Below are 13,005 nucleotides of genomic sequence, written 5' to 3'. Positions count from 1 at the left end.
TTCATTTATCTAAACACTTACCATTTGCCACACTTGCATGATATTGTCTTCTGATACAGAACAAATCACCCAAGGTTCGTTGGGATTCCAGGAGAAATCAGATATCTTGGCAGTGTGACCACCATGAATAAACTTAAAGAGGGAGGAAAACAGAGATGAAAAGCAGATAAGAGGACAATAAATCATGAATTATTTCAGTTGTGCTCAATATCTGTAACATACCAACAACTCTGGTGGCCCATCTTCTGCATCTTCTGGGGATTGTTCCTCTCCAATTTTACTAGCACAAAAAAGTTTTTTTTTAAGTTAAATATACCTTGAGTAATTCTGGAAAGTATAAAAAAAGAACTTCACAAAGAGTAATTTAACAAGACATACCTTAAATCCCAGACATTCAGTCTACGATCAGTACCACTGGAAGCCAAAATAGTCTCATTGTGAGGTGACCACTGAACCTATACGTTAAGAAAAAAATCTATCAATTAGAAAACTAAGGAGAGGGGAGTTCCCTGGTGGTCCATTGGTTAAAAATCCACCCTACAATGTAGGGGACAAATGTTTGATCCCTGATCAAGAACTAAGATCCCACATACTGCAGGGCAACAAAAACCCACAAGCCACAACTTAGAGAAGCCTGTGCAATGCAACAGAAGATGCCTGCAATGGCGAGCTGACACAGCCAAAACAAACAAATAAATGCCAAACGTTATCCAACACTGACCTAAGAACTAAAGTACAGCTCACCCACACAATTTACCCAAGTACTTTCAGTATTACACACAGTGCCTGTGCATTGTTTTGAACACAATGTAATAAATATTTCTTGAACTGAGTCAGAGGGTTCTGCATATTAAGAAAGGCGCTTAATTAAACTGATTAGGCAGAAAACTTGGGAGTCAGTACTTTAGGACTGAACTGTGAAATTATAATACATATGGCAAGTTACAAAGGAATGGAAATAAGGCAAGAGACACACGTCAGGCATAAGGTTGATTAAAAACACTAGGAGCATTAGTTTCTCTTACCTGGAATATTTCATCCTTATGTGATTCAAAGGAATGCAACTTAAGTTTCAGATTTCTCAGATCCCACAGAGCAACAGTCTTATGTACAAAAAAGGAAAGCAAGAGTAATCAATAAAATTTTTTTTTAATGAGAAAAAGAAAATCCACAACTAAAAGATCTCCATGCATTCAAAAGAAGCCAGAGAAATCCACCGTATGTCTTTTTGTAAAAGTAAATCACACTAACCTTGTCAGCCGATCCTGTGGCAAGAATGAACTCACTATAAGGATTGAAAGAAAGGCAGTTCACTTCAGCAGTGTGAGCATCAACTGAGTGGCTTGGTTTGGAAGTATTGTTTGAACGGGTATCCCAGCTTCAGTGAAAGAAAAAAAAAACGGGGAAAAAAAAGCTTGAAATGGATAGTCAAATATTATACAACTTAGATAATATATTGAGAAAAAGATGGATTCAACTCACATCATGAGTTTCTGATCGTCAGCAACCGACCCAAAGAGGGACTCATGGAGCAGATGCCAGGAGACATCCTCTACTACTGCCGTGTGCCCTGTGAAGATGGTCTTCGCATCCACAACTTTCCCTTCCTTTGGAACAGCACTTATGTCCCACAGGCAGATGGTCTTAAATGAGAAAAATGAACTATTATATAAAAGAAAGTCTCACTTCCTCATATACCCCAGAGGAAAAACACTGATACAACTAGCCCAGATGTGCTTCACACTGGGAAGGATACGCACGTGGTCATCTGAAGCACTCAGTAAGTGCCCACTGAGATTTGGGTTCCAAGAAAGCCCGTAGCCTTCCTTCTGATGTCCACGGAGACGCAAGTCTGGGTTGCACTCTCCAGAAGGGTCTACAAAGTAACAGACACATCAAGACTATCCAGTCCACTGCCTCACTGGACCTACTTAGCATAATGAAATTTTTATCAAGAGGTCTAAAACTCTTATTTTTTATGAGAAATACAGACTATGACCAAACAGATAATATTTAAAAGCGGCACATTCTGTTCTATACAAAAAAACAATTTCTTTTTCCAGATGTAGGGAAGAAGGATGAAGAGGTAGTACCCACACATATCAACATAATTCACAGGATGTTAAGATACACAAAGAATAAGTTAGCAATTAAAACTGAGAGAAGCAATGTGTTCCTGTAGTGATATATCATTTGTATTTGAATAGGAGAGAGAAGATACCTGGTTTAGAAGGATGTTTTGTATAGTCAAAAACAAGAACATCACTGGATGGAGTCTTTGTTGCAATGATGCAAGGATTCTGGGGCATATAGCGTGCCCTGTTTACCTCTCCTTCATGGTTGATCTTGATTTCTATTTCAATTTTTCCACTAACCGAGCCAAAACCTCCAAATTCTGTAAATAAGATGTTAATTGTAAATGAGGACCAAGCAAGAAGTACTCTATGTCACTCAAAGTTTCACAGAGGCAAGGCTTTTAATAAATGAACTGGTATAACACTAGAAGCAGTATCAATATTTTTTAGCAATATATAGAGCACACTCCTTATTTCATTGATTTCTTACCATAACTCTACAGAGTAGGGAAGAATTATCTCCAAATATTTCACATGGGAAAAAGAGGACCTACATTAATTTGCTCATGGTGACGTGACTACAGCAGAACCTAAAACGAATCGGCTATGATACTCTTTCAGCTATGCCTAAAATGATTTTGGTAATTATATACCTAATAAGTATTATATCGCTATCTAAAAGGAAGAAACACTATTGACTCCACTTCAAAGATTCTCACTAAGTGGCTTTCAAGCCTCACTTAATCAAAAAGAAAAAAACAAACTATGTTCAATAAATAAAATCTTTTTTTTCTTTTTTTTTTAATAAATAAAATCTTAAGTTACTATTTTAATGAATATCAAGTACATACACAGTGTGCTAGGTACTAAAGAGTCCCTCCTCTTGACTATTTGAATCTCCAGTTTGGGGTAACCTTTTTGAAATACTGACATCTTTCCTCATATCAGTGAGGAAAAACAGAGCCACAACAGCTGGTTCAATTTTCCTGACCCCCCACTTACACTTGCCAACCAGAGTCCTTGGCTGAAATAAACCAGGTAGGCAAGGACTAGACAAAAACATATTTTATTCACATTTGACTACTGTATGCACTTACAGAGTTCTCCCAAGTAAAATTATAAAATGTTTAAGAATATAATTTGTCATTATATAAACCTTGGCAAGGGTTTCCCTGGTGGCTCAATGGTATAAAGAATCCACCTGCCAATGCAGGAGACACAGGTTTGGTAAGTTGGGTAATATGATTAGCAGATAACATTCAACCTCAAAATAACTTTATACATTGAAAAGCAGTGGTTCAAACAAGCTAAAAGCCTAAAAACAGTTCAAAACAGATTCTTAAAGAGGGGGGAAAGAAAAACATTAAATAAAAATCCCTCCAGAATTCTAGACCACAAATACCCACACTGCAAAAAGAAGGCATGATTAGGACATGTGATCTCAAAGAACTTTCAGTCCAAAGACAAGGAGATAAGCACACAGTTTATCAGCTATATACTACCAGGGCTTTCCTGATGCCTCAGTGGTAAAGAATCTGCCTGCCAGTGCAGGAGACATAGGTAAGATCCCCCAAAGAAGAAAATGGCAACCCACTCCAGTATTTCTTGCCAGGGAAATCCCATAGATGGAGGATACTGGTGGGCTACAGTCCATGGGCTTGCAAAACAGTCAAGATAAGACTTAACAACTAAACAACAACAACATACTACTAATCAGAGGCACCCTCTCCCCTGCTACCTGCGGTTAAAGTACAATAGTAAGAACTCAGCTTAGGACCTTTCTTGGTGGCACAGTGGATAAGAATCCGCCTGCCAATGCAGGGAAGTTGGATTCAGTCCCTGGTCCAGGAAGATTCCACACGCCACAGAGCAACTAAGCCTGTATGCCACAACTACTGAAGTCTGCATGCTCTGGGGCCTGCAAGCTACAACTAATGAGCCCCTGTGGCGCAACTACTGAAGCCCATGCGCCTAGAGCCTGTGCTCTGAAACAAGAAAGCAGCCTCTGCTCTCTCCAAGTGACAAAGCCCGCACACAGCAATAAAGAACTAATACAGTAAAAAATAAATAAATGAGTAACTATATCAGTGTGTACATGTTTAAAAAAAAAAATCAGCTTAGAGGATTCACAACTGAGATTTATGAAGATGAGGATTCATCTATTTAACAAATAATCAGGGACTGCTCAAATTCAAGGTGAGAGCAAAAACACCAAATCTGATGTAGGGAAGAAAGACTGAGGTATCAATGTACAATAAAGTGAATGATTACCAAGGTCTAATTACATTCCTATTTTGTTTGGAAAATACTATTTAAAAAGACTGAGATATAACAATATGCTTAAACTGTGTAGCCTGATGAATTTTTACATATGCATACACCAGGGGAGTTACCACCCAGATAAAAACATGGGACGTCTCTAGCCCTCTCATCCTCCCACAAGGCACTTCTGTATCCCTCCCAACTAATACTGCTGGACAAACTAGATAATCAGCATTCTAATTTCTACCACTTCGCCATTTTTTGTAGTCCATGAACATTTTGAAACTAAGAATAAGTTGCAACATCTTGAGTCAAATATTCCAATTATTTCATCATGACTTAATACTAGTTTATTACATATAACTGAAGTAGAAGACTAAAGATAATTTAAAAACAAACACCCCCCTCCCCAAAACCAATTCCCCAATAAGTTGCTAAAAATAAACTCGTTGATATTTAAAGATCTTGGTAACAGAGTCTGAAGTAAAATTTCCAACCTAATCTATTTCCAGGGCTTCAAATGTGACCATAGCTGGGCTGAATGTAATACAAATACACAAATTCTTTTTTAAGTCAAAACAAGCCTAAGCCAATTTTATGTTCTTTCATGTTGAAAGTTCAATGATCTTTTGAAGCTATTGGACACCAACTACCTCAAATCAAATGGGGTTAAGCAGATGGTTATCAATTTTAATAGTTCGATCTCAGAGTCCAGGACACTTCATCTGAGAGCAAGGAGGGACTAGGAATCGATCTATGTAACAACCACTTAAGCTTTAAGAGACATTAGTATGTATCTACTTCCACCATTGTTGAGACCATATGGAGAGAGCACCTGCTCCCCTTTAAGCACCAAGCTTGTCCAGCCATCTGAGTGATTTGAAGGAAGAAGGAGAGGGAAAAGGAAGAGAAAAGGAAGGAATGGGAGCCGATATGCTATGTAACCTTAGGGGAAGTTACCTGGTTTTCTTGTGAGGATTAAATAGGGGGATCTATGCAGCCATACAAATATATCATGTATATTCTTTTATTTTATAGTTTCTCTAGAGTTAAGTATTTGGGGGATAAAGGTATCATCAGAAAAGCAAATTGGTTTGATGCCACTCAAAAAACAAAATAGATAATCAACAAGAATTTAGAACTTCCAGATGTACAAGCTAGGTTTATAAAAGGCAGAGGAACCAGAGATAAAGCAAGAGAATTTCAGAAAAACATCTAATTCTCTGCTTCACTGACTACACTAAAGCCTCTGACTGTGTGGCACAACAAACTGTGGAAAATTCTTAAAGAGATGGGAATACCAGACCACCTTCCCTGTCTGAGAAACCTGTATGCAGGTCAAGAAGCCAACAGTTAGAACCAGACATGGAACAATGGACTGATTCCAAATTGGGGAAGAAGTACGTATGTCAAGGCTGTATATGGTCACCCTTCTTATTTAACTTATATGCAGAGTTCATCATGTGAAATGCCTGGCTAGATGGATCACAAGCTGGAATCAAGACTGAGGGAGAAATATCAACAACTTCAGATATGAAGATGCTGGGAAGGACTGAAGGCAAATGGAGAAGGGGGCTGCAAAGGATGAGATGGTTAGAGAGCATCACTGACTCAATTGACATGAGTTTGAGCAAACTCCGGGAGATAGTGAAGGACAGGGAAGCCTGGTGTGCTGCAGTCCATGGGCATGCAAAGAATAGGACAGACTTAACGATTAAACAACAACATAAGGAATTATACCCAATGTTGTGGTAGTCTTAATGAAATATGGGTAAAAACAAAACACCCAATGAATCATTATGTTGAACATCTGAAATAACATTGTAAATCAACTATTTTTCATTTTAATGGTCAAAACAGAGAAGTACCAGAAAACAGATAACTAGTTTAAAACTTTGGAGTGATAAAGGCCTTTCAAAGAATGACAAAATCTGAAGGACCCCAGAGGAAAGGTGGATAATTAAAAATTCACAGCTTCTAAAGTAAATAGGAGACTCAGTGGTAAAGAACACAACTAAATAGCTGTGGTTCAGTGGTCAAGAATCCGCCTGCCAATGCAGGAGACATGGATTCCAGCCTTGATCTGAGAAGATCCCACATGCTGCAAAGCAACTAGGCCCATGTGCCAAAACTATTGAGCCTGTACTCTACAGCCCAGGAGCCACAGCCACCGAAGCCCATACACCCCAGAGCCTGTGCTCTGCAACGAGAACCCACTGCGATTAGAGAAGCCAGTGCACCGCAAGGAAGCCTTCTTTGCCATAACTAGAGAAAAACCCGCCCAGCAGCAAGGATCCAGCACAGTCATAAATAAATTTAAATAAATAGGATTCAAGATTATAAAATAAAGAGGGAAAAAAATTTCTGTAACCTGTTAGTTAGTGATAACTAACATTACATATATAGTTAACTCAAAAGAAAAAAATAAGGAAAACACATAAATAGGCAGCTTAAGAGACAGACAAAAGATAAATATTTTAAAATAAGTCCAACATCACAAATAACTTAAAAAGCAAGGTAGGAAATTCCTGGGGGCCTGGTGGTAAGGACTCTGTACTTTCATTGTCAAGGGTGCTGGTTTGGTTCCTGGTGGGGGAACTAAGATTCTGAAAGCCCTGTGGAGCAGCCATTAAAAAACCAAATCACAATAAAAACCAAAACCAAGAAAGAAAAAGCAACACCCCTCCAACAACAAAATAAAACGAGAGCGTAGCATTCAATGTTGGTAAAGGCATGCAGAAACAGACATCAATACATTTGCTACTGGTGAAATTGAGTCTTTTTTGGAGGGCAATTTAGCAGTACCAATATACTTGAAAATGTTCTTGCCAACTGATCAACATTGCATTTAGATAATTGTTCTATAGCAAAACTGTGCAAGATATCTGCACAAGAACTATTTTTGAAGCCAAAAGATTGGAAACCACTTAAATGTTAATTGAGGGATGGTTAACTACAGCATAGTATACAGCCATCAAAAGGAGGTACATTCCCATATGCTAACAGAAAAGATGGCTGGGATACATGAGGCCAGGAAGTATATTTTATGCTATATTCCCAGTACAAAGAAAAACTGCCTAGCCGAAGTACTTAACATATTTGTTAAGTGAGTGTTCCAATTGGGATAAATCATTCAGAAAACTATCAATTTAACAGGGATCCATAAAGGACAGATTTATGTGGTGAGAGGTTCACATTATAGTTGCTTTGATTTTTTTTTTTTGGGTCTGCACTACATGGGCTTGTGAGATCTTATTTCCCAGACCTGGAATCGAACAAGCCCCCTCCCCCACTCCACAGTGAAAGTATGGAGTCCCAACCACTGGACCACTAGGGAAAGCCCTGCTTCAATTTTTAATGATGATTTATTGCATTACCAATCAGAATATTTGCTTTATGTCTACGTAACTAAAAATCCTATTTAAAGACAGTTTGGCTTAATAAAAAAAAAAAACAAGCTCAGGGAGGCTAAATGATTTATCCTTAAACTACACAGCTAGTGAGCAGCACAATAGGGTCCCAAGCCCTCGTCTTCTGATTCTTTTCTTTCCAACAACAACAAATAATCGCTATTTTTGGCTGCGCAGCATGTGAGATCTTAGTCCCCCAATCAGGGATTGAACCTATGCCCCTTGCAGTTTAAGCGTAGACCCCTCCATCACTACTAATGCCTACCCAGAGACTATCTCTGCAGTTACCATATCCTATAGTTCACACACACAGGTCAGTGATGCAAAATCATGTTTGCCGGCCCTTATCCTAAGAACTTATTTTGCATTCTGCTAAGCTAAATATGGAATGATCAAAAGAATAACTGCATATTACAATCTTGGCAAATAACTGGAACTCAAAATAACTTAGATAAAGGAATGGATTCAATCAATCAGGAGAAATCTAAAATAAGAAAACATTACACATTCATTTCGGGGGGCCACAAATCTCAATACTGAAAGTCTACCTTGTACCTTTGGTAATAATTTGAGTTCAAGGACAACAATAAAGGAAACCCACTCATTTCTATCTCTTCTGAAAGGGAAAAAAATAATTCATGAATAGTTAAGCCCTAAGGTTATCACCTAAAAATAGGATATAATTAAACACTTATTTAATTTTTATATACTATACAGCAAATGCCATAGTTAAGTCTTTTCTACCAGTTAAACCTGGAAAGGGTAATTTAAGCCAGTGCTTTTCAATCATCCCCCCCCCCGCCATTACTGCCCTATAAGGTATTTTGACACCTCGATGAAATTCTAATACCACAGATAACCTGTGTGTTTGTTTATGCATGCTATGTATATCTGTGCTTGAAACAGTTCAAAGAATAAGACTGTTTTCACACTTACCCCGCTCTGAGAATCAATTATCAGTTCCCCAGGGGCAGTATCTTCTATGTTGAGAATGCAAGCACGCACGGCAATAATATATGGTGGATTTTAGCTTCTTGAAATTCCCCTACCACCAAATTTAGTTGAAGAAAGTTTATAGAAAAAGTACAGAACCAAGTACATGTTACATGTCTTCTGACATCTAATATCTACACCAAAAATCAGGCTTTCCAAAGCTTAATATCTTGTTCCTAACTTGAGAGGCTACGTTATCAAACTGTACACACTTTTTTATGGTAATTCAGAGATACGAAAATACAACCAAAATAAATATCATTCCTTCCTTCACCTTTAATTGAGACTCCTACCTCCTTTTTCACTGTCGTAGTGTGAGGCATCAAACTGAGCATCATCGTTAGGGAGCTGCACGCTGGCTATCACAAGGTGGTTTTGTTCATCTGACGTGTGTGTCCCCAGGACAAGTCGATGAATACTGAAATCTTTCCCTTCTGGTCTGTAATAGTGACATATGGTCAATATTCAATTTAGTAAACTAAGAGAGACCATAAAGTCAGTGACATACATGTATACAAAAGGCACTATTACAAACAGGATTTGAGAGAAAGAAGTCATTAAGAGCCGTATTTCCTTACTTTTAACATATCTTCCATAGAGCTGAGGGCAGGTACCACATACCACTTAATTTCGTAATTATTTCTTAACTTGGCCAAATATTTACAATTACCTTTGAGGAAAGAGTCTGACGGAATAAAATAAAAATTAATTATTCATCCTTTACAAGGAGATGGAGAGAAAAAAACCAGTTGTTGGGTATATGAACACTTCTGGTTACTTCATTAGGTTAACTTCATTAAAATGGAAAGGAACTGACATCAAGTAAGCTAATGTCTCAAAATGAGATAAAAGCCAGAAGAGGGGGACAAGAGCTTTGAAAGACAGTATTCCAAGGGAGGTAAGCAAAGATGCAGGTTACAACACTATGAAGTAATATTCTAATTTAAAGATGGTTTTGGAAAATTGACTTCCTTGGTGGCTCAGACAATTAAGAATCTGCTTGCAATGCAGGAGACCTGGGTTCAATCACTGAATCAGGAAGATCAACTGGAGAAGGCAATGGCTACCCAGTCCAGTATTCTTGCCTGGAGAATTCCATAGACAGAGAAGTCTGGCAGGCCATAGCCCATGGGGTGGCCTAAGATTAACCAACTATGTAACAGAACTAGGACTGAAGTCTAAATCTGACTTTGAATGTGGGAAAACAGTGGGAGAGAAGGTCAAAAAGCAGATTGAAATCAGACTCTAGGGTACTGAATGTTTGCTTAAGGTATTCTGAACTCTCTACTGAAAGGAACAAAGAACCATGGAAAATTTATAAGGGATGTACCATAATTTGAGTTCTGTCAGAAGGATTAATTCAATGTAAAGCATAAAGCAGAGGTTCTTCAAGTGTGGTATGGGGAACAAAAGCATCAACATTATCTGGGAACTCCCACATGCAAATTCTCAAATCCATTATAGACATATTCAATGAGAAATTCAGGGGGGATGATTTGTGGTGCTTAACAATCTGTTCTACAGGTAATTTCCTGGCAGTCCAGTGGTTAGGACTCAATGCTTCCTCAATTCCTGGTTGGTGAACTAAGATTCTGCAAGCTTCTTGGCATGGCCAGTGTAAAAAAAAAAAAAAAAAAGTTTTCTGATTCCTTCAGCTGATTATGATGCCTGTTAAAAGTTTGAGAACCCCAGTCTAGATAGGAAAGATGCTACACAAGAATTCATCAGGGCTTATAAACAGACTGTCAAGTCAAGAAAGGGCTAGGGGGAGGGGAGAGACCTAAGAAATGTCAAACCAAAGTCAACTGTAATAAGGAGAAATAGGAACAACAGAAGAAAGCCAGGTTGATATCTCCATAGAAAAAATACACTTAGTTTGGAATACATCATGTTGGGGAAGCTAATAAGATACTCCAGAAAAGACACCAATAATAATAGGCAGTTGGAAATTCAGGTAGAGCTCAGAAGCTGGGTTTAGAGATAACCAACAGAAATTCCTCTGCAGTTTCAGATACCCTATGTGGAAAAAGAGAAGGAAATATAAGACGGCTGCCAACATAAAGCTGGGGATACTTGTATTTACAAAGTTAAACAACTAAAGGAAGTGCGGGAGTGAAGAAGAATATTACAAAACTACAACCATATCATTCTTTCTAAGAAACAGAATATAAATAAACACACAAACACATTAAACAGACATTAGGGAGAGTTGTTATAAGTAATCCCATCCTAAGAAAATAACACTGTTATACAAGTACAATACCAAAATAAAGGAAGGGTATTTGGACCAACTTCTACTCCTGCAGAAAGGCTTATTCATCTACATCTGTGAAGCAAAAGCTACTAAGAGGAAAGCACAGATTTCAGCCTTGGGTTATTCAGTCTTACTGTTTTCCAAACCTAGCTAATCACACTACATGGAAAGCTTTTCCAGAATGATTTAGTAAGGACGGGGTGGCCAATATTTGGGATCCTTTGGTCCAATGTAATTTAGCACCTGACTATAGTAAATCTAGAATTACTACTTAAACTATTTTTAAGTATCCTGCCACAAGTTCCTAAGTGGTCTGAACTACTGACAACTCCTAAACACAAACCACTCCTCTTACCCTGAACTCAAGTAATTCTGATAATCAACTGAATGTGGGAACTCCTAATTCACATACTTAGGACAAGGAGGGAGGTTCAAAAGGGAGGGGACGTAAGTATACTTATTGCTACTTCATCTGATGTACGGCAGAAACTAATATAATACTGTGAAGCAATTATTATCCAACTAAAAAGAAATTAATTAAAAAAATACTTAGGACAGATTTCCCCCCCTTTTTAAATGCCAATGGGAGATTAGCAGGCTCATATTGCTATTAATAATTATTTGCATAAATTGTCAATTATTTTTTGAGCAGAAACATAGTCAAATAACCACAATTCACAAATATCCTGACTTCTAAAGTCCTGAATTTTGAAGAAATGTACTTACTCAGTACACATGTAATTTTTAAAGGTTGTTCTGAGTGGCAGGTTATCATGTCACATTCATCTTTGCATTAACCAGATAGTACAAATGACTGAGATTCAAAATTTTTTTGTTGAAAGAACTGCATTCATCATAATCACTTTTTGAAAGCTGACAAATTTTACATTACTATTTGATCAACTACAGTTATAATACGCCTATTCAATTCAGTTATCAGAAAAAGAAGACATCAACATGTTTTCCCTTATCAGGTAAATTGCAAAGTAGTTTCACATTTTGTCTTTTTTGGCCTAGAAAAAAAATGTCCCCAATAGGTTCTGATCACGTGTCCGCTCCGGGTGACTGGAGAAAGGAAAACAGGGATAATCAATGTGAGAAATCTACACTGAGAACACAACAAAATAACATTCAACGGATTCTTATCACCTGGTTACATCTGGAAGCCACTGTGCAGTTAGGCTAGGCCACTCCAGAGCATGGGTCATCACCAAATCGTAAAGAAAAGGGGTGTTCTTTTTCCATATTTTGTATTCTTCGTTGATCACACGTTCTTCTACTGCGTCATCAAAGGCTGCTAAAAAATAAAAAACAAATTAAGTTAGTGACCACAAATGGAAACCGAGTGAACACTTCCAAAGCCACCGGCACTCTTAAATCCCGATTCTGAAATGGAGATCTGTCTAAATCTCCCCGAGGCACAGGCACCAACGCCGCTCTCCAGCCTGACGGGGCTTTAACTGCTGGGCTCATCGCTGCCAAATGCCGTTAGCCGCTCGGGCGACGGCGTCGGGAGGAGCACAGAACCGGCGGGGAGGCCGGAGCACCAGCCCTTGCGGATAGCAAGCACTGAAAGGAGGACCCGGAGAGAGACGAGCAGACCGACAGGGCGTGCGGAGAAGGACCAAACACCAGCCGGGGACCCAAATGCCTGCTTCAAGCCGCTGAGCCGGGCCTCTGCTCCGGAGGAGCTGGTGCGCCGTTAACCCGCCCCGCGGGGCGATTCTCCTCACGCCTGCGATGGCGGGGACGGCACTCAGCTGAGTCTGGCCTGCCCTCACTGTTAGGCCGTTTCGAGGCCGCTACGCAGCCCGGCACCCCCCACTCTCCTGGGGCCGCCCCGGAACCCTCACCTTCCTTGTCGGCCATGGCGGGTAGGCAAGCCGGTGGGGATCCCGGGGTTGAGCGTTGCGGGAGGGGCGGGGAGGCTGCGGGCGCTCGCTCTGCGCGCGCGGCCTCTATTGTTTCCTGCTGCCCCTGCGTGAGGGATGACTCGCGCACCTTCGCGCCA

The 13,005-nt window shown here is 39.3% G+C and overlaps 1 protein-coding gene across 1 annotated transcript in view; it reads right to left on the bottom strand.

The window, feature by feature from the left end:
- The window catches only part of RBBP4 (RB binding protein 4, chromatin remodeling factor), a 15,898-nt gene extending 2,893 nt beyond the window's left edge, over positions 1-13,005 (bottom strand). Inside the window, exons 1-11 of the mRNA XM_061148474.1 lie at positions 12,848-13,005; positions 12,144-12,291; positions 9,034-9,179; positions 2,222-2,395; positions 1,761-1,876; positions 1,483-1,643; positions 1,252-1,378; positions 1,026-1,103; positions 379-455; positions 223-280; positions 22-132 (exon numbers count right to left, since the gene is read on the bottom strand). Of these exons, the coding sequence (XP_061004457.1) occupies positions 22-132; positions 223-280; positions 379-455; positions 1,026-1,103; positions 1,252-1,378; positions 1,483-1,643; positions 1,761-1,876; positions 2,222-2,395; positions 9,034-9,179; positions 12,144-12,291; positions 12,848-12,863 (1,212 nt within the window). The 5' untranslated portion in view covers positions 12,864-13,005. The remainder of the gene's footprint in view (positions 1-21; positions 133-222; positions 281-378; positions 456-1,025; positions 1,104-1,251; positions 1,379-1,482; positions 1,644-1,760; positions 1,877-2,221; positions 2,396-9,033; positions 9,180-12,143; positions 12,292-12,847) is intronic.

The sequence above is a fragment of the Dama dama genome, chromosome 8 (genome assembly GCF_033118175.1).
Source record: "Dama dama isolate Ldn47 chromosome 8, ASM3311817v1, whole genome shotgun sequence".
Lineage (NCBI taxonomy): Eukaryota > Metazoa > Chordata > Mammalia > Artiodactyla > Cervidae > Dama > Dama dama.
The sequence above is the reverse complement of the archived record's forward strand: the minus strand, read 5'-3'. Positions and strand labels throughout refer to the sequence as shown.